At 35.1% G+C, this 19,828-nt stretch overlaps 3 protein-coding genes and 1 pseudogene across 6 annotated transcripts; 2 read left to right on the top strand and 2 right to left on the bottom strand.

Moving 5' to 3' along the window:
- Positions 1-438: 438 nt before the first annotated feature.
- On the bottom strand, positions 439-2,365 carry LOC104739173 (transcription factor MYB13). The gene is made up of 3 exons (XM_010459442.3): positions 1,887-2,365; positions 1,654-1,783; positions 439-1,100 (listed from the first exon to the last, which is right to left on the bottom strand). Exons 1-3 carry the CDS (start codon positions 2,017-2,019, stop codon positions 542-544), a joined length of 822 nt encoding a protein of 273 aa, XP_010457744.1. The 5' UTR covers positions 2,020-2,365; the 3' UTR covers positions 439-541.
- A 3,085-nt stretch (positions 2,366-5,450) lies between these two features.
- On the top strand, positions 5,451-9,201 carry LOC104739171 (uncharacterized). Of its 3 annotated transcripts, none has more exons than XM_019236394.2 (10): positions 5,451-6,024; positions 6,434-6,498; positions 6,594-6,654; positions 6,974-7,217; positions 7,309-7,676; positions 7,757-8,057; positions 8,151-8,384; positions 8,486-8,643; positions 8,732-8,794; positions 8,897-9,201. In XM_019236394.2, exons 3-10 carry the CDS (start codon positions 6,619-6,621, stop codon positions 8,996-8,998), a joined length of 1,506 nt encoding a protein of 501 aa, XP_019091939.2. In that variant the 5' UTR covers positions 5,451-6,024; positions 6,434-6,498; positions 6,594-6,618; the 3' UTR covers positions 8,999-9,201. The 3 variants fall into 3 exon arrangements, with proteins under 3 accessions (XP_019091939.2, XP_087340259.1, XP_087340258.1); XM_087484133.1 differs by having other exon boundaries at positions 5,452-6,024; positions 6,964-7,217; XM_087484132.1 differs by having other exon boundaries at positions 5,452-6,024; positions 6,796-7,217.
- Positions 9,202-10,266: 1,065 nt separating this feature from the next.
- On the bottom strand, positions 10,267-15,542 carry LOC147927771 (coatomer subunit alpha-2-like; annotated as a pseudogene). The gene is made up of 8 exons (XR_015579905.1): positions 15,315-15,542; positions 15,078-15,211; positions 14,280-14,981; positions 13,212-13,965; positions 12,635-13,072; positions 11,296-12,515; positions 10,990-11,204; positions 10,267-10,915 (listed from the first exon to the last, which is right to left on the bottom strand). The product of XR_015579905.1 is annotated as a coatomer subunit alpha-2-like (transcript).
- A 1,583-nt stretch (positions 15,543-17,125) lies between these two features.
- On the top strand, positions 17,126-19,500 carry LOC104739169 (transcription factor bHLH89-like). The gene is made up of 4 exons (XM_010459436.3): positions 17,126-17,547; positions 17,776-18,555; positions 18,649-19,056; positions 19,149-19,500. Exons 2-4 carry the CDS (start codon positions 17,803-17,805, stop codon positions 19,269-19,271), a joined length of 1,284 nt encoding a protein of 427 aa, XP_010457738.2. The 5' UTR covers positions 17,126-17,547; positions 17,776-17,802; the 3' UTR covers positions 19,272-19,500.
- The last annotated feature ends 328 nt before the right edge of the window (positions 19,501-19,828 follow it).

Raw genomic sequence — 19,828 nt, 5'->3', positions numbered from 1 at the left:
ATCTTTTTTTTTTTGTCAGTTTGCCATTACTGATAGTGAAACCAGAAGAATTTAAAATGTGCACAGAAAAAAGGGAATATGCTTTTAAAAGTATCCGACTATTAAAACAACAATATTATAGGCTTTCTTTAATTTAGCCATCCACTAAACATGTTTTAGTTACAGTACAAGACATCACCAAAGATTTTAAATTTATAATTATAAAAAGATGTTTATTAAAAGACAAAGACAAACATAAGATAAACCTCTTTATATTAAAAAACAATGATCATAAGACGTCAAATGAAACACAAACAATCATAATATACGTTAAGCTTTATAATGTACGAAAATGATTTCAGAATATATCCTATAGTAATTATATCATAACTTTTAATCAACCAAATACCTTAAGATCAAAATTTTCAAACGATACACATGATAAACAGAGGACTGGTATAAGAAAACGTAAGGGACTTTTTTTTTATTCATGTGCGTCACGAAGCAAGAAGATATACGTCCTGAACTCTCAACTACAAAATGAAAAAGGAAAAAAAAAAAATCAAAAGTCAGAAATGTCGGAGATTTCTCCAACTATAGGACTAGTAGTGAGGTGGTCAAACCAAAACTCCATGTCATGGTTATACAATTTCGAGTAGTTATAACCCTTGTCACTTCTATCTAACGAGCCCTCCCAGTTCTCTATCTTTATCTCGTTCTTCTCATGATCATCTCCTGAAATGTTGTAATCCATGGATACGACTTCTGACCAAAAGCTCTCATCTATCAATGCAGGAACATCTTTTGATGACGTCGCAGAGTCTTTGCTGTTATTATTGGACATGTGATCGTTATTGTTTCCGGATGTTGTAACCGCTGAAACGTCAGCACTACTGCTAGATTGTTGTTGTTGTTCCGGAGAGGTTGGCCTCTTTGCATCTGTAGATCGTTGTTGCTGTTCCGGAGAGGTTGGCCTCTTTACATCTGTAGTAGCAGTAACGACAGTTTCCTTGTTATCTTCATCTTGATTCTGGTGGAGTCTTTTCTTCAAATGAGTGTGCCAAACATTTTTAATTTCATTGTCTGTTCGTCCTGGCAATTTGGCAGCTATCGCAGACCATCTTACCAAAAAAAAAAAAAAAAAGTATCAAGCAAAATGTCACATAAATGAAAGAATAAAAATTCATCAATATGTTAATACGTCTACTACATTGTAATGAGAACAAAACAAACAGAGAAGCTATTGAACCTCATGTGGTATAGTTAAAGAAAAATGTGCACATGTCTTTACACTGATGAATGTGCCTATCTTGTCTAGTAGTGATAAAAAAATTAAAAGAAAAAAAAAAGTAAAAGAAAGAATCGAAATTATTTAGTGGACAAAGGCAATCACGGGTTGGAATCTTCTCGGTTATGAGCCCCACACAGATGTACTGTAATATTTCAGAAAGATTTTGGAGTAAATCTAGTCACACTCAAAAAAAAAAACTTAAAAGAAACTATTTTCTTTTTTTTTTCTAGCGGAAAGAAAAAAAAAACAATAGAAATGATATTTCCAAAGTAATAAAAAGGGATTGATTTCTTAAATAAATACTAGTATTGTATTGTTTTGATATATGGTTCCGAAAAAAAACAATTAAAAATCGAAAATATAGCATAAAAAGTAGGAGGAACCTGTTGCCTAAGATTTGATGTAAGTTGATGATAGTATCTTCTTCAAGAGAAGTGAAATTGCCACGTTTGATGTCTGGTCTCAAATAATTAATCCAACGGAGCCTGCAACTTTTTCCACACCGAAGTAGCCCTAATAATCATTTCACACAAAACACCAAACCAATTCAAAAAACAATACCTTTACTCTAGAAAATACATAAAAGATAAGAAAAATAAAGGATAATAATATATACCGGCAGATTTAGGGAGAGATCTCCAATTGGGATGGCCATGGAGAGTAATATAATTGATCAAGAGTTGATCTTCTTCAGCACTCCATGGCCCTTTCTTCAATCCCATTTTCTCACAGCATGGTCTTCTCCCCATTTTTTTTTCTTGAAGATTTTGTGTTGGTGAAGAAAGCAAAGGAAAGCCAAAAATGTTGAGAGCAAGTAGTGTGCGGCGATGGCTTTAGTGTGTTAATATATATATATAAAGAGAGAGAGAAAGGTATTGCGACAATAGGAAAATGACAAGCTGGCAAAAAAAAAATATATTTTTCTAATTTTAGTACACAAAGATCAATGCTCCCAACTTCTTTTCCTTTAATTTTTTTCAATGAATAGTCATCTCTCACCTTTTTTTTTTTCTTGTTTTGATCTTTATGAATTTATAAGTTTTAGTCTTTTCTGCGAGGAAATAAATAGGGCGAAGATATAGATGAAAGATCTTCAATTTTGAAAAGACAAATAAAAGTTGAATTTGGTACTTAATAATAGTAATGGTATGGTACATGTGAAGGTGTTTTTAGCCGTTTAGGCAAAAGAGGCTTATTAAATACTCTGGGCCGAAGATTAGATAAGCTTATTAATGATTTTATAGGCCCAAATAAGATATGTCAAAAACGAAGTCGCGCTATTAATTAAGTCAATGAAGAAGAATATGCCAGGTGGTAATCGTGACGGTAAAAATTACAGTAAATCATGTGTTTTTCTCGTTGTACATTTGCCAAAATTTTGATATAATGAAGCAATTAATTATTTTACTTACATCATGATTACCACCTTGGATTTGGATGGGACGACTCCGTGTTAACAAAGATTTCGAAAATGTACGTTACTTAATTGATTGATATGGGTCCAGATGATGATGTGTTCTTTGGGTTCAGGCCCTCTCTATCTCTCTCGTGAGTCGTGTCCGTGTCTGGCTCAAAATAACGGAACGTGTTATAACCCCTACTTCAGATACATTTATTGAGGCCCAAAACAAGCCTCATAAAGTCATAAAGGAGGGAAAACAATTATTAATAAGAGATACAGTATGTATGGGTCCATCCATATATTATATTATATATGTTACCGTCTCAAAATTACGAAACCTATCTATATAAGTCCATTTCGTGTTTTTTTTTTTCAAAATTATGATAGGAACCAATACTAATAAATGGGTGTTTAATTTATCTTTTTGGTTTTGTTCGATCTTTAAAGATCGTATGTGTTGTCGTTAGGATTAAAATAGGAACTAAAACGGGACAAACCTGGTTAGCAGCAGAGAGTTATTCTGCATTAGTTTTTTTTAGTTTGTTAAAAAAAAAAAAAATTAATAAGAGAAATTATAATATTATTAATATTTCATAATTATATTAACAATTCCAGAAAATTAAGATTAATATGTTTTGAAAATATATTTACTACAGTCTTACAATGGTTAAATATATATCACTTAATATTAGATATTACAAAAAAAAATGCTCTTATGTCCATCAAAAGAATTAATGTGAAGAAAAACATGAAAATTGCATCTTAGAAGAGAATGAACCTAAACAATGAACTGAATTCTAAATTAAGACTTGTAATCTTATACTATCATTTGTGTTAAAAGAGATGCACTTTTTTTGTCCACTAAAGAAACAACTTGTTTTAGACATTTAGTCAACTATTAATATTTTGTTTTTTTTTGTTTTTTTCTAATTGATTTTTTCTTCAATTGTTTACCTTTAGATTAAACAACAAAACTGTTGAATAAGATTAACTGAGTATAAAAGTGAGATAGAGCGTATGAATCGGAAAACTGTTGTTATGATTTAAATATTTGAGAATGTGTACCTTCAACTCTACACCACTTATGTTTAAATTGTGGTCTGACAAAAAAAAGTAGACATACAAATTGAGATAAATTAAAACAAAATAACTTGAGATACCAACAAATATATTTAGAAGATCAATGTATTTATATTTCGTCAACGTATATACAAACTACTCGTTTTTTTATTAGAATTAGGTATCTTATTACAATCCTTATCATGTAAGATTTTGAATACCATAGTATTTTTATTTGTTTGATATATATTGTTATTGTTTGTTTATCGTATTTGCATTATAGATTAACTTACATCCTACTATATTAATTGAGAAGTATAAATATGAAACTAACCTTAAAATGTGTAAAAAATTATATTCAATTGCCATTAGAAAAAATTAATTAAGCTTAATTAACTAATTTAAGTAAATACAATTAATTAAAAATAAAAAACACTCACAGATCAAATATTAAAAAATTATGGACGAAATTACTAATTTTTTTTTTAAATATATAAACCAATCAGAATTTTAAAAACTAAGATTTTATATCCAAGTATACAATAAATTATTTTTATTAACTAAATTCGAAGATTTTGTTAAGATTTCTAATTATGGTTCTCCTATCATCTTTATTTTATTTTATTTACAAATTGTTTGAAATTTTCTTATAATACTTATAATTAATAAAATGCATATTTTCTGCATATGTTGTGATTTGAATTTTTTAAAACGAAAATATACTACTCAATGTATGAAAATGTATATTTTAATTTTCACATTGGCGGGTTGATAAAACTAAATTTATATAGATAATAAATTAATAATTTTTATTTGCTCACAATTATAATATTAAAATTACTATTTTATATTTCACAAAATAATGATGCAAATACAACAAACAAACAATATAAAACTGTAATAATACGTCAAAAATAAGATACTATAATATTCTAAAATAATTAGTATTCAAATAGACTAATAGATTTACATAACAATTAAAAATAAATATTATCTCAAACAAAGTAACTTTTTAAAAATTAAAACAATAATAATTATTATTATATTACAATTTTTAAAAAAAAAAATGTTGTATGTGCTTTAAGCACGGGATATATCCTAGTTTTATTTAAATTTGAAGACACCACTATGGATATATTAAGCATCAGAGTCATACTTAGAGATATGGAGGCCGGAAGCGGTACTAAAAATATGTCTTCAAAGAAACTAATCCCATTATCTTACAAATAAATACTAAAATATTTTTGTAAAAAAAAATTATAGAACATACTGTTTCTTTCTATAATTGAAATTACAAATCTACAAATTTCAAACTGATTATAATCTATAATATATGCATCATTTGTAAAATTTTAAAAATGATTTGTTTATTATGAAAGAATAAAAATACTAGATGAAACAATTTACATAGTGAATTGTATCCTTACCAATTGATTATGCATTTGTTTTATATACTTACCAATTTTCTATAGTTAGTATATCTACAATTTCTATAATACATTGTGATTTTTTTTTTTGTAATGTGTTAAGAGATCCATGCTATTCATGATTTAAGAGATTTATCGACGTGTTCAATAATTGTTGGGTGATACCTTTAATATAATATAAAATAAAAATCATTTAGTTTTCCTTCATTCATTTAATATTGAATGAATCTTCCTTCATCAATTGTTTGATCAAAATATGATTTACATGATTACCGCTTTATTTCATTTTCTTAGGATGAAGTGAGATTGAGGAAAGTTTTGAGATTTGCAAATGCTTGCGGAGCCATCACGACGACTAAAAAAAGGGAGCCATTCCAGCTCTTTCCTCAGATAGTGAAGCTCACAGCTTTCTTAAAGACAAAAAGAAACGTCAAACTTATCTCAAGTTCTCAAAATTATGTTGTACGGCTTCTCCTTGTCAATTGTGATTTTTTTTTTTTTGTAATGTGTTTAATAATAAGAGACCATAGGAGTTATCGACGTGTCCAATAATTATTGGGTGATACCTTTTAATATATATAAAAAAAAAATCAATTTGTTTTTCTTCTTCTTCGGTTCCGTCTCTCCTCTCTCTCTCTCTTTCTCCGACGACGAAAGCAAACCGAGAAGTGACGATCCGTTCACCAAATCGGAGATTCAAGTGACCAAAATCGGACAGTTTTGTTCAGTGTTGTTAGCAAAAATTAGGATTTCATTTGTAATTGGGATTTTATGTTAGCAAAAATTAGGGTTCGTTCACCAAATCGGAGATTCAAGTGGCCAAAATGGGACAGTTTGGTTCAGTGATGCTCCAATCTCCTTATCTGGTAAGAAACTCTCTCCGAATTTCATTTGTAATTGGGATTTTTATGTTAGCAAAAATTAGGATTCAACGAATTGAGAATTGATGTGAGCAAAATTAGTGTTCTATGATGTTAGCAGAGTTGGGAATTGAGAATTGGGAATTGATCAGATCTTACTTGCTTCTGCTGCTGCTAACTTCACTCGTGGATAGTTTGCTACTGCTTTGAATGAGAAAGCTCAGCTCTCTAGGCTTTTCAAAATTTTCAGAACTTTTGGGATTGTTTCTGTTGGAATTTTTTTATCTGAGATTTGGAAATAAGGGTTTGTAATCTCTCTTTGCATTAGATGCTTTTATGATGAAATAGTGAGTTTTTAGTATATGTATATTGCTGCTCTTTTGATGCTTTAGTTTCCATGTTTGCTTATTTGCAGGTCTGAGATATTTTGTACCAAGATGCAAAGAGAACACCGTTTGTTCTGTTTTCACTCGTCCAACCGTACGTATCTTTTCATATGGACTTCTTGTTATTGATTTGGATTTCTTCTGGAATCTTTTTTTTATCATAACTCAGTTTGATCTGTGATGTTGCAGGATCCACAAGTTGTCACTGGATCCCATGACACGACCATTAAATTTTGGGACCTTCGATATGGTATGTCTTATCATTCTAACCGTCTGCTTAGGACTTAAAAGCCATACTTATCCCTTCTCATTGTATAATCATTGGTGCAAGTGTATGGTTTCATTTGAATAATTCTGGATTATATTATAATTAACTCCAATGGCTGTGAAGAAGCAAGTCTATCAACTTCAACAGAAAAGCCAGAAAAGCCAGACTTACGGGCTTTAATTTAGGCCCACTAGTTTGGTGAATATATAGGGGAGTACATCACACTTGTAGTAGAAACCCTACCGGATCGAGAACTTTGTGTCTGTGTCTGTGATTTGTTGAAGTTGATAGAATGGTTCAGATGAATGCGGAGCCTGAGTACGCGACAGCTCAAATAGCGGTGTGGTGGGACATGAAGGGCTGTCCGATTCCCCGCGAGGGTTATGATGCTCGTCGGGTCCGTCCGAGCATAGAAGGGGCGTTGAAGAAACGAGGCTACTCGGGTCCTGTCTCCATCACCGGGTATGGCGACCAAAGACAAACCCCTTATCACATCCTGAAAGGGCTCTCTTCCACCGGAGTCGGTCTTGCACACATCAAACCCGGTTAGTCCAATTGCTATATCGATCTCTGAATTTAGGAGTTTAAAAATTTCAACAAATCTAAGTCCCTTTGCCTTTTGATTGACTGAAACAGAAAGCATATACTCACTCATGTATTCGAATATGCTGGAGTGGCGAGATGATAATCCTCCTCCGGCTTCAATGATGCTCATATCCGACCAGTGGCGAGAAGTCTTCTCTTGGGATCTGGCCCGTCTACAACAGCAGACGAAATACGACTTTTTTCTGGTTTATCCATCAAGGACTCGCGCATGCTCGACGCTGGCTACTTGTAAAGAGTGGACCTGGGAAAGCTTACTTGAGCCCAAAAGCGCACTTGTTGAGGAAAACTGCAGTAGTGAATTATCTTCTGCCAAGTTTTATTGCAAATCGTGCTGTTTCGAGTGCCATACCCTGAAGGGTTTCAGGACTCATCTCTCGAGAAGAAAGCATGCACTGCAAGTAAGCATCCTCTCTCTCTCTCTCTCGTGTACATTGTCCAACTATACTATACTATTTGAGCTGTTTGTTTCCACTCGCAGGAGGTTATGAACCCTATACATCCAGATCTTGACGATGTAACGAGGATGTGGGGAAAGAACTATGCTGCGACGCCTGAATACGCGACAGCTCAAATAGCGGTGTGGTGGGACATGATAGACTGTCCGATTCCCGAGGGTTATGATGCTCGTCAAGTCCGTCGGAGTATGGAAGTGGCTTTCAAGAAACTAGGCTACTCTGGTCCTGTCTCCATCACTGCCTTCGGCGACCACAAACAAACCCCTGATCACATCCTGCGAGGGCTCTCTTCCACTGGAGTCGCTCTTGCACATACCACTCCCAGTTAGTCCCTTTTGGTTATCCATCTCTGGAATTTTTAGGGGTTTGAAATTTCAACTATCTCTACTGACGCATGCTTTCCTGTTACTGAAACAGAAATCCAATACAAGCGCATCTTTGCAGATTTGATGACGTGGCAAAAACATAATCCTCCTCCGGCTACAATTATGTTCATATCCGATACTATGGCTACAATTGCGTTCTCAGAGATTCTTGCCCGGGTACAACAACGGACGAAATACAACCTTTTTATGGCTTATTCATGTAGGCCTTACGAAATGTCAGCCCTGCTCACTTCTGCAGAGTGGCTTTGGGAAAGCTTACTTGCAGGTGTTTGTTTGTCCTCTCCTCATTACCAGTAACGTTTGAAACTAATTACGCTGTTTCTGAGCTGTAGTTAATTTTTTCTTTTTCTTTTCCACTTGTTTCAGAGACACAAAGACGCGTTCTTCAGAAGTGCAGTGTTCTTCAGAAGTGCAGTGAAAGGGGTGAATCTACCAAAATGTTTTATTGCCAATACTGCTTTTGTGAGTGCGAAAGCCTTGATAATTTCAGGAAGCATCTCTCAAGCGAAAAACATGCAAGCAATGTAAGCATCCTCTCCTCTGTATCATCAATACGTTGTCTAACCATTTGAGCAACAACCTCTTTAACCTTTTCCATTCGTTGTCAAGCAGGAGGGTGTTGATGTTCCTGGGAGTATTAGTTTGAACCACTACTATCATAGGCTACACCTCAAGGCAAGTTTTTCTTAATGATAATTATAGATTTTCAACAAAGAAAAACATCCGATTTCTTATAAAATGTTCATGTTCCGTATACTATACGTATATATCTTGTAGGCCAAAGTACTAGAAAGTTTTCCAAAGACCGTACGTACGAGGAAAGCATACCGGACTGGATTTGGTCATCTTCATAATCATTTACGTCTTACTTATCGTTGAGCTCGACGTAGGCCTTGAATATTTCTAACCTGCAAGAAAGAGTGGTGAAGTTGTTAATTTACTCGAGTGATAAGTCCTGGAAGCTCTTCGTTTTCGTTTCTGCCAATGTTTTCAATTTGAACTATTTATTTTTCATTTTGTTTGCTTAAAATGCTGGTTATATACATTTAAACAAAAAGTAAGTTAATCCTATTTTTCACTGACATAATTTTACAAGTTAAAAAAAAAACAATGGCTCAAACACTGAGTTGCTTCAGGCAACAGTAAAAAAAATGATGTACCATTGTTTTCAACTGAGTCAATTTTCACCAACAACGGGCTTACTTTTAGGCAAACCGCGATTAATTCCGAATAACTACAACTCAGACATGGACTGCAGTTTGAGAGAGAGGCTCCCCCCAAACCATACTCATGGTATACGTCTGAAGCATAACCTAGTAACCAGGAGACATGGTGAGCGGCTATGACGCTTTGTACCTTTTGATGTGTGGCAAAGGGACCTTGCACTTTGAGCAACCCATCCAATGAGAACAGTTGGCCTTGCACTTTTGAAATGATCGCCAAATTAAATAATGAAAGAGGAAAGTCGTCACAAATTAACAATACTGTGTATCTGCCGCGGGGGACAATCTCAGCATTCTTTTCCCTTGTAAAAGCTGTAACAAGACCAAACAGTCAACATTGCTGGTTAAGTACTCATCACAAATTTGTTACTGACCCCACGAACCAAACATACTTTACTGGGCATTCCGTAGTTTTCATGACGAACTAGAACATAACGAGACAAACTTCCTCGTAGTTGCTAAAGACATCCCAGGGAAAGACACGGGTTTTCTCAATCTTCTTGAAAACTTTGACATCCAGAGGTTACAATGTTTTCCTGGTAGTGCCTGATGACGTCCCTCTGGAACAAGTGCCACGTACTGACACTGCAGCCTTAGTATGGCGTTGGACAAATCTGTTCGATGGTGGCTTTCCTATCCTAGACTATCTTGGTCCGGATACATCAAGTGATGAGGAGGATTCTGAGAAACGTCTGAGGATACGTGATGGTCCGGATTCCTCAAGAGACGAGGGGGCCAAACGTAAGAGGAAAGTTGATGGTGGTTGAAGTGGGAAGCAAAGACATGAATGTCATATAAAACATAGCCTCTAACGGATATTGTTTGTATCGATTTTGTTTTCTTGTGGCTATGAATTTCATGACCATTTCGGATTTTGTTTTCTTTGAAATATTACTTGAAGAAGACAATTGTATGTTCTCTCTGTTCGAGTTAAAAATTCGAGATATAATAAAAGCAAACGTTCAGAAGTCGGGTAAATGAAGACATGTCTGAAACCTGAAAGTTACTGTCTGCCTTTCTTCTCTCAAACATCTAAGTCTTTACTGTCTAACAAAACAAAAAGCAGCAAACAGAATTTTAAGACCTCTGCGACTTTTGCAGGACATGAAAGGGATCATCGGTTCACCTAAATTCTTCAGACCGCTCAGCATCCTCCCTTCTCCTTCTCCTTCCTCTCCTTCTCCTCCCTCTTCTTCTCCTTCCTCTTCTTATCCTTCCTCATCTTCCTCCCAGGGCTGATCTTGTTCATCATTTTCTTCTTGTGATCTGCGTGCCTTTTCACCTTTCTCTCAGCGGCACTAAGGCCGTCTGGTATATGACCAATGAAGTCTCCATTCCCAAAAGAAATCTGCAAGCTTCCTGATCTCTGCTGATGTGTTTTTCTCTACCCCCTGAACATAAGCTAAGAGTATGTTATGACCGGCTTTCTTCAAATCTTGAATGACGGAACTGAAACCACAGTCACCAGTAATGAACATTATATTTCTCGCTGTTTTCTTTTTTTTAAGCCAATTTTCAATCTCATCAATGAGCTCCCAATCTGCAGCTTGATTATCTTTTGTATTGGCCGGTCCTTGAAAGAAAAGAAAAACCTGATGTCATTTTAAGCAAGAAAACAAAAAACAAAACCAAATGATACAAACTCACTATTATATAGATGCGCCCGCTTGATTTTAATTCTCGGGTCAAGACCAGCAGGAACATGTGAATCGAGATAGCCTACATATCCAGTAATCTTTACAGGACCCCTGAAATTTGCTTCTCTCAATGAATGCAGAATGTTTGGATAAACATTCTCCGGGGGAAAACCTGAAGGAACCGGAGCATTTTCCATGTCCCAGGATATCTCCGTGGGTGTCTCACTGAAAGAAAAGATTTGCATTGTTAACAACCAAGAAACTTGAGATTGAACCTAAAAGCAGTTAAAAAGCAATGACTAGAGGAGGGCAATACCTAAATTTATCGTCTATCTTTCTCCTCTTAGCTCTGGAGTTGTCGGCCTCCCCTGGGAAAGGTTGGGTGTCATTCTTTGCGGTTGTGGTATCTCCATCTGACTCAGCTTTCCTTTTCTTGGAAACTACCGAGGGTTCATTTATGGTGATAGCACTGTTTTTCCCGTCCTGGTCGATACAAAAGATTGTATCTCGAGAAACCTTGGTGATATAGATTGGGACATCAATGGCTTGGATGGTTTTGCTAACTCCATCAGGACGCCAGTACTTGATATCAGTTAAAGAGGTGTAAATAAAGGCACCATTGTCGTCCCATGCTCCGCTTTTCACAGGTATTGGCTCTTTAAGTGTGCACTGGAGGACAAGTTTTTTGCTCGCAATAGTTATTGCATATCTGCTGAGCAAAGCAACACTCTCCATATCATTCGCCCAAACAACATGTCTAACCAAAGAAAGTGTATGGAGTTCACCAAGAACACGGCTTCGCTGAGGATCGAAGAGAACCACTCTATCCTCGGAACTACAAAGCAACTTTCCAATCCCAGCATAAAAGATAGCATCTACGGGAAAGGGCAGAGAACTCCTTCTAACAACCTCGTTCTCTAGATTCATGACTTGAACCTCTGTGGTGCTTTTAAGAACCGCAAATCGATTAGGGGCAATGAATACGGTAAGAACCACCTTCACCCCTCTTTGCATCTATCACAACGTCACTCCTGCCAAGGACATCTTCTTTTGGTATGATGTACAACTCGTAAGAACCTCCAAGAAGATGGGAGCAGATCAAAACTGCAAGTTCCTTCAGACTGTAAGAGAGAGTCCTAGGATTTTGGTTCAATCTTGGAGTACCAGGACGCCCTATAGGAATAACTTGTGAATCTCTTTGAGTTGAATATTTGTAGAGCCGCAAAAATCCATCTTTGACATAGAACAGTGAATCACCACTCAAAGCAAATGCAGGATGTTTTCTCCAAAGTTTGAACAAGATCATCCCCTTGCCATGTCCCGCTGCCAGTAAACCAACCTCAGGGTGAACTGTCAGAATCCTGAATCGATAATGGGCATAGCTGAAAGTTTGGATTTCAGTTCGCTTGGTAGCATCCCAAACACGAATGCTCTTATCCTTGGAGCTGGATACAATGATGTCCTGTCTTGCAAACATAACAGATGAAACAGTATCACCATGACCACGCAGAGTGGCTAACTCAGAAGCTTCAGTTTCTGCAAAAAAAATTGAAAAGAACACATTTATTACGTCAACTCCATTACAAAAATTTGCAGATCAGTGGACAGACGATGGTTAGTCAACAACTTTCATGTAAAGAAAGAAAGATAAATACCATCAATAGGCCACAGCTTTACTTGAGAGTCTACTGAACCCGAGACTATGTGAGGAAGAGTGGGATGAAAAGAAGCCCAATTGACTCCTCCATGATGAACAAGGGTGTGCTTGACTACAGGGATGCCCCCACCAATATCCCATACACGAACGGTCTGATCTAAAGAAGCACTTAAGACAAGGTCATCCTCTTTTGGATGGAACGACGCACACATGACAGAATGATTGTGATCATCCAAAACAAAAATACAAGATTTTCTCGGCCGGTTCAATTTTATCCGCCAGTTCCATATGCGGACAGTGGTATCATCACTAGCACTCACAATCCATCGTCGACTATGGTGAAACTGAACTGTGCGGAGACAATCCTTATGCCCCTCTAGAGTTAAAAAAGATTTGCCTGTCTCGTAGTTCCAAACTTTGACCTTGCTATCATCCCCTGCAATATTATAGAAGCATAACTGTATTGAAGAAGAATCCCAAACAGGATCTCAGATCTTGCCTATATATCAAGCTTAGACTACATTGTCAATCATCATCTACTAAGAGCCACAGAGCAAAAAATAGATAAAGCATACCTCCCGAGTAGACGAAGAAGGGCTTTGACTTATGGAATTGAACACTACGCACGGATACGGATTCTTCATGCTCCTCAAATGTCTTGATCAAATTACGCTTCTGGTAATCCCAGAGCTGGATCGCACCACTGCCCAAGCTCGCAAGAATCCATGGTTTCGTAGGGTGAAAACTCAGACCATAAACTCTACTACTTTTAGTCTCCCACATATTCCGATTGAAAACCTAACAAATGAAAACTAGGGAGAAGAGAAATAGGGATTCGGCTGTAAATGTGTGAAAAAAAAAGTAAGAAGAGAGAACTTAGGGATTCGGCTTTTTTTTGTGCAAAAGTGTATAAGAGGCATTATTTTAACCAAAAAAATAAAAATAAAAATGAGAAATTAAAAGAAAGTAGTAAAAATGACAAATTAAAAAGAAGGCTCAAGCAGAAAGACAACACTAGAAAGAGACACTGTGAGGGCGCTTTCTAATAGACAAGAGCAATCTTACGCAGTGAAAGAAGAAAGAAGTCCTTACTAGCTGAGAGAGAATAACTATTGATCTCCATGAGTACTACTTTCAATTATCTCCAACCAAACGATTGTTAGAAACTTTAAATGCATAGCAATGACATCTGTAAAAGAACATAGAGATGCTGCGAGTGAGTTACGTATATTAACTGGCTAGATAGTTGCCAGACAGAAGATTTCATGACCCCAGTCACCAAACAGAAGGGGAAGGTAACAATTGTGAATACACTTTGATTGGGCTACCCTGCAATGTGGTGATAAAAAAAGGAGATCAGTGAAATTCGAGAGACAAAACACTAAGCGCAAATGCACATTGCATCAGTAAATATATGTAAGCAAGAATGTTTGCGTGTAGCAGCAGTTGGGTGGATTAAGGATAACACAGCTTACAGTAAAAATTCAAAGCAAATACAAAGTTAAAAAACACTTCAACCAAAAAAAAATTCATATTTACTAACGAGTGTGTGTGTGTGTCAGAGGCAAAAGCTTAAGACTATACAACTATCCGCTAATCCTTTAAAAGGATACTGTCAAAATAAATAAAAAGGAGAAGCTTACCCGTACGCATCAATAAATCCCTGAAAGACCTTGGTAAACTTTTTTTTGTGCGGAAAAACTTCGGAAAATTGATCCAAGTTGAGAAGTGCATCTCGTTGTTAACTTCCTGAAGGTCACCGTCTACATCTTCCAAAATATGTGCCTTGTGTGGGTCATTGGATCCAAATCTGAAACAAAGAGACATTTGAACAAAAAAATTGACAATAGAATACTTAAACATGGAATCGAGGCTGGTCTCAAATCCATTGTAAGACCAATGTCTACATCTTTCAAAATATGTGCCTACAACTCCAAGTGGGAATAACTTGGATCCAAAAAATAATAATTAAAATACGAATTGAGATAAATTAAAACAAAATAACTCGCAATCAAAGATTCCAAAAAATTGACAATAAAATGCTTAAACATGGAATCGATCCATTGTAAGACCAATGTCTACATCTTTCAAAATATGTGCCTACAACTCCAAGTGGAATAACTACTCTTTCTGTACACACAAACCAAAAATAGTAATTGAAATGTGAATTGAGATAAATTAAAACAAAATAACAAAGATCCATTGTAAACAAAATAACAAAAACGAAAATATGAATATAAAATGCTTAAACATGGAATCGAGGCTGGTCTGAGATCCATTGTAAGACCAATGTCTACAATTCAACTCCAACTCCAAGTGAAATAACTTCTCTTTCGGATCCAAATCTGGACACACAAACCAGAAATAATAATATTGAAATACGAATTGAGATAAATTAAAACAAAATAACTTGCAATGAAAATTAGCAGTTGTAAACTCACAATCAACATAATAAATTTCACAGGGAGATGATTTCTTCTTTGAAGGAAAAATTAACCGTATTATGCCTAAAGATGGAATCGAGGTTGGTCTGAGATCCATGGTTTGTAAACTCACAATCGGCATCTTTCAAAATCTGTGACACAAGTGTGTAACTTTTTTTTCAGATCCAAATCTGGGTAAACAAACAAACAAATTGAGATAAATTAAAACAAAATAACTCTAGATAAATAACTTACCGAAATTTCCCATGGTTAGCGGGGAGGGAGAAAACTGGAGATTTGCGGAAGAAACATTTAGGGTTAGCATCAAGAGACTCTTATTAAGTGTTGAGATATGTTCTCCAATAGACTACTTTCTTTTCAGCCGTCGGATCTCTCGCGACTCTGCCGCTTGTGGCATATCTTTTTCTTGGGCAAAATAAAATTATATACATAAAAACAAGGTTTCAAACTATCTGTTCATTTAACATTTATTTTTTTAAAAATAATATTTATTTGTAATTAAATAAAAATTTAATAATATATATTAATCTATATTTTAAATCTACATTGATAGCTGAAACTATATAAATTATGAATTGTAAAAGATAATTATAACTATAAAAGATAATTATAACTTTTCTAATTAAATTATTTTAGAAATTTAACTTTCATCAAATTTTATAAATAACTATTTTCACATTATCATTCATGATTTTGAATAAATAAAATGTATTATTGACAAATATAAAATTTATTCGTTCTATATATTTTTTTATATATTTTAGGAAAAATTTCAAAAATACACATTTTTATATTATTTTCCAGAAATACTATTTTTTTTAAAAAAAATTCTGATAGTTTAATGACTAAAATAAATTAACATAATTAGTATAACTATGACGTAAAAGTGATTGGAATGAATTACCTTTTTGATACGGAAACACTCAAAAGGCACGACCAGTCAACTATGTACTTATTCTGCTGACCATTTGAATTATAGCTTTCATTTTAATTTGAATTTGAATTATTATTCAAATTATTATTCTGCTGACCATTTGAATTTGAGTTCGAGACTGGTCGAACTCGTGAAACTTTCATGATTTTACGTTAATTCATTGACCACCAGACCAATAGATTATTTTACGTAGAAAGACAAGATTTAAATATTTAAAGGACATGAGTAGATTCATTTCAGGTTGCAAAATTTCAGACCCGACCCGGGATCCGCGGATATATCCGACTACAGCATGATTAAAATACCGTTTTACCCTACAGCATGATTTAATTTTCTACAAAATTAATGTTTCTTTCTTTTTTTTTCTCTTTCAATTTTGCATCTTACGTCATCACGTGGGACCCCCGAAGCTCTAATATTTTTTTCACAAAAGAGAAAATTCAGCTGTTTGAGTTTTTTTGCCATTGGAAACAACAAAACACACACATTGCATGACCCAACAAACAAGAAGAACGATAAGAAATGAATAATAACAATAATAAAAATAATAATAGCTAGCTAGTGTCCCTTAATTACTAAACCCTTGACAAAAAAATTATTATTTTACTTATTTCATGTACAAAAAAAAAATATCGTCCTGGTCACTGTAATAGATCAGAAGTATGAATCAGAGAAGTCAGTCTTACACACAAATGTTTGTACAAAAAGCTGAATCTTCTTTGTTTGTTTGACTTGACTCCCACCTTGTTTGTTAGCAGCAAGAAGGAAAGAAAAGGAAAACTATATTGTTAATAGGAAAGAAGCATCTTCTTTAATTAATATCTCGAAAACAGAAAAGACGGGAATGCCCCTAAACCCTGAGAGAATCGTGATGGGACCCATCATCATCCGTCATGGAACTTTTGCAGACTGTAACTAATCACCGGCCGGTCTTTTGTGCCCCCCACTCTTCAGTGATTATTTTCATGTTCCAACCACAAATACAAAACACTCCCTTGTGTTATATATATATACCCACTCTACTATAACACAACAACTAATACTATATATATATATGTGATACATAAATTACATACATGTATATATGCGTGTGTAACATTGTTTATCAAACAAAACAAAAAATGAAAAGAAATATGGACATGTCATTTACTTTAAGTTCATAGAATTTGCAGAACCAAAATGGGTAATCATATTTTTCAATTATACAGTTCTACTATCAAACTAGACGGATAAGAAGAACTGAACGATAAAAAGAGTTTGTTTTGAAATTAACATTTTTTTTTGTCCCCTCATCGACCAAAAAATAAATAGCATATGTAATTCTATGCAATTTTACATTTTTTTTTTATAAATAATCTTTATCAGCTTCCTTCCTCTCTTTTTATTGTACTCTCAACTTGCAAACGTATAGGCATTTAAAAAAAAAAGAGAGAGAGAGAGACTTGTTTTTGCATTTCTCTTCTTCGCGTGAGTTCTGGATGCTTTAATCCGAAAAAAATAAAGGTTCTTCCGAGAATTCATCAGCCAACGACGGTAACAATAATTATCTTCTTTTTATTATTCATTTATTTTCTAATAACTTTTTTAGTATATATGATGTATATATATAGCTGATCTTTATATATTACAAGAATCTACTTGAGCTTTTTAAACAAGTTGATTATAAAGATGGTTAGAGCAGATTTGTTCGAGTTTAGGTTCTAATAAGCTCTCTCTATATATAATTTTACCGGAAATCATAATTATGTAATACGTTTGCAGATTTTGAAACAATTCTAGACCTTTTTCATGGAAGGAGGAGGAGGAGGAGGCATGTTTGAAGAAATTGGTTGTTTTGATCCAAATGCTCCGGGAGAACTGACGGCTGAGAGAAGTGTCTCTCCGTCCGAGCCACCACCAGCCATCACGGTCGTCGGTAGCAACAACAACAGCAACTGCAGTCTTGAAGATCTCTCTGAGCTCCACCTCAGCCCACAAGACCCTTCTCTAGCTGCTGCCTCTGCCTCAGCTCATGTTCATCAGCTTCACATCAATGCTACTCCTCCTAACTGTGAACATCATCAATTCCAGAGTTCGATGCACCAAACACTACTTCAAGATCCTTCCTCATATGCGCAACAGTCGAATAACTGGGACAATGGTTACCAAGAGTTTGTGAATCTAGGTCCTAACCATACAACTCCTGACCTACTCAGTCTCTTGCAACTGCCTAGATCCTCACTTCCGCCTTTCGCAAACCCGTGCCTCCAAGACATTATGATGACATCTTCCTCTGTCTCTGCCTATGACCCGCTCTTCCATCTGAATTTCCCTTTGCAGCATCCTAATGGCACTTTTCTTGGAGTTGATCAAGATCAAGCTGAGACAAACCAAGGTGTGAATTTGTTGTATGACGAAGAAAACAACAACCTCGACGTTGGTCTTAACCGTAAAGGGAGAGGATCGAAAAAGCGGAAAATTTTCCCTACCGAACGCGAGAGAAGAGTTCACTTCAAAGACCGCTTTGGTGACTTAAGGAGTCTAATTCCAAATCCCACCAAGGTCTTCTTCATACTAATATACTACTTAATTACTTCTCTTTCAAGTAATTAACTTTACAATCTAAAACCCTTATTTCTTGAATTATATATGTAGAATGACAGAGCATCAATCGTGGGAGAAGCCATAGATTACATCAAAGAGTTGTTAAGGACGATCGATGAGTTCAAGATGCTAGTGGAAAAGAAAAGAATAAAGCGGTTGAAGAGGGAAGGAGACGACGTTGTTGATGAGAACTTCAAGGCTCAAAGCGAAGTGGTAGAACAGAGTTCGATCAATAAGAAGAACAATGCCTTGAGATGCTCGTGGCTCAAACGGAAATCAAAGTTCACTGAGGTTGATGTACGTATCATAGACGATGAAGTTACGATAAAGATCGTGCAGAAGAAGAAAATCAATAGTTTGTTGTTCGTATCCAAAGTCATTGACCAGCTTCAGCTTGATCTTCACCATGTAGCTGGTGCACAGATCGGTGAACACCACAGCTTCTTGTTCAACACCAAGGTTTTTCTCATATTCTTTTTTTTTTCAATTTTAATCCTTAATAATCAGACTCAAAATAAGAACTTATTAGAGTAACTAATTGTGATGAACAGATTTGTAAAGGATCAAGTGTTTATGCAAGTGCCATAGCAGACAGAGTAATGGAAGTGCTGGAGAAACAATACATGGAAGCTCTTTCGATGAATAATGGCTACCACTGCTACTCCAGTGATTAATGCGTTTTTCATCTAGCTGGTTATTACTTTTAATTATGGATGTTTTTAATAATCACATTAGTAGTAATATTTTCGCACTTTTGTTCTTTTAGCAATGTGGGATTTGTAGCTTAGCTATGCCTCTGTTTTTCCCCCTTTTTAGGGTTTTTTGATTCTACAATATATTTGAGAGAGTGAGAGTTCCATCTTTTGTTCATCTTTAAGTCTTAAACATAAGTTTTGAGTTCTTGATTGTTGACTTTTGGTCGTCGGGTTTACAGCTAGGGTTGAGCTGCGTTTTGGCTCAGGGTTAGTTTTCGGTTGGGCCTCTTTCTGGTAAAGCCCAATAATGTTGTTAGTTCGGCCCAAGTTAAGTCTGTTTAAATTCTGCCGAGTGCTTTATGGTTAGAGCAATTTATTCGAGTTTACCCCTTTCATTTTGTAACAAGTGTCACTTTGAAAAATAGTGTAAGATTTGACTAAAAGCATCTAATCTGTCTATTTCTTAACTACAATAATTAAACAGAGGAATGTTCATAAATCAATTTATTTTTTTTGTTTACATAAAACTACTATCA

Source organism: Camelina sativa, chromosome 14 (genome assembly GCF_030686135.1).
Source record: "Camelina sativa cultivar CO46 ecotype springtype chromosome 14, ASM3068613v1".
Lineage (NCBI taxonomy): Eukaryota > Viridiplantae > Streptophyta > Magnoliopsida > Brassicales > Brassicaceae > Camelina > Camelina sativa.
This window is presented reverse-complemented; position numbering and strand designations above follow the sequence as displayed.

What these genes read in the sequence shown, in the direction of transcription:
- LOC104739173 (XM_010459442.3), bottom strand. Translation starts at nt 2,019, where the DNA reads ATGGGGAGAAGACCATGCTGTGAGAAAATGGGATTGAAGAAAGGGCCA. An exon ending in ATCTCTCCCTAAATCTGCCG is followed by an intron (nt 1,784 to 1,886) that starts GTATATATTATT and finishes AATGATTATTAG; the next exon opens with GGCTACTTCGGTGTGGAAAA. An exon ending in CATCAAATCTTAGGCAACAG is followed by an intron (nt 1,101 to 1,653) that starts GTTCCTCCTACT and finishes TTTTTTGGTAAG; the next exon opens with ATGGTCTGCGATAGCTGCCA.
- LOC104739171 (XM_019236394.2), top strand. Translation starts at nt 6,619, where the DNA reads ATGACACGACCATTAAATTTTGGGACCTTCGATATG. An exon ending in TCTTGCACACATCAAACCCG is followed by an intron (nt 7,218 to 7,308) that starts GTTAGTCCAATT and finishes TGACTGAAACAG; the next exon opens with AAAGCATATACTCACTCATG. An exon ending in ATCATAGGCTACACCTCAAG is followed by an intron (nt 8,795 to 8,896) that starts GCAAGTTTTTCT and finishes TATATCTTGTAG; the next exon opens with GCCAAAGTACTAGAAAGTTT.
- LOC104739169 (XM_010459436.3), top strand. Translation starts at nt 17,803, where the DNA reads ATGGAAGGAGGAGGAGGAGGAGGCATGTTTGAAGAAATTGGTTGTTTT. An exon ending in TAATTCCAAATCCCACCAAG is followed by an intron (nt 18,556 to 18,648) that starts GTCTTCTTCATA and finishes TTATATATGTAG; the next exon opens with AATGACAGAGCATCAATCGT. An exon ending in GCTTCTTGTTCAACACCAAG is followed by an intron (nt 19,057 to 19,148) that starts GTTTTTCTCATA and finishes TGTGATGAACAG; the next exon opens with ATTTGTAAAGGATCAAGTGT.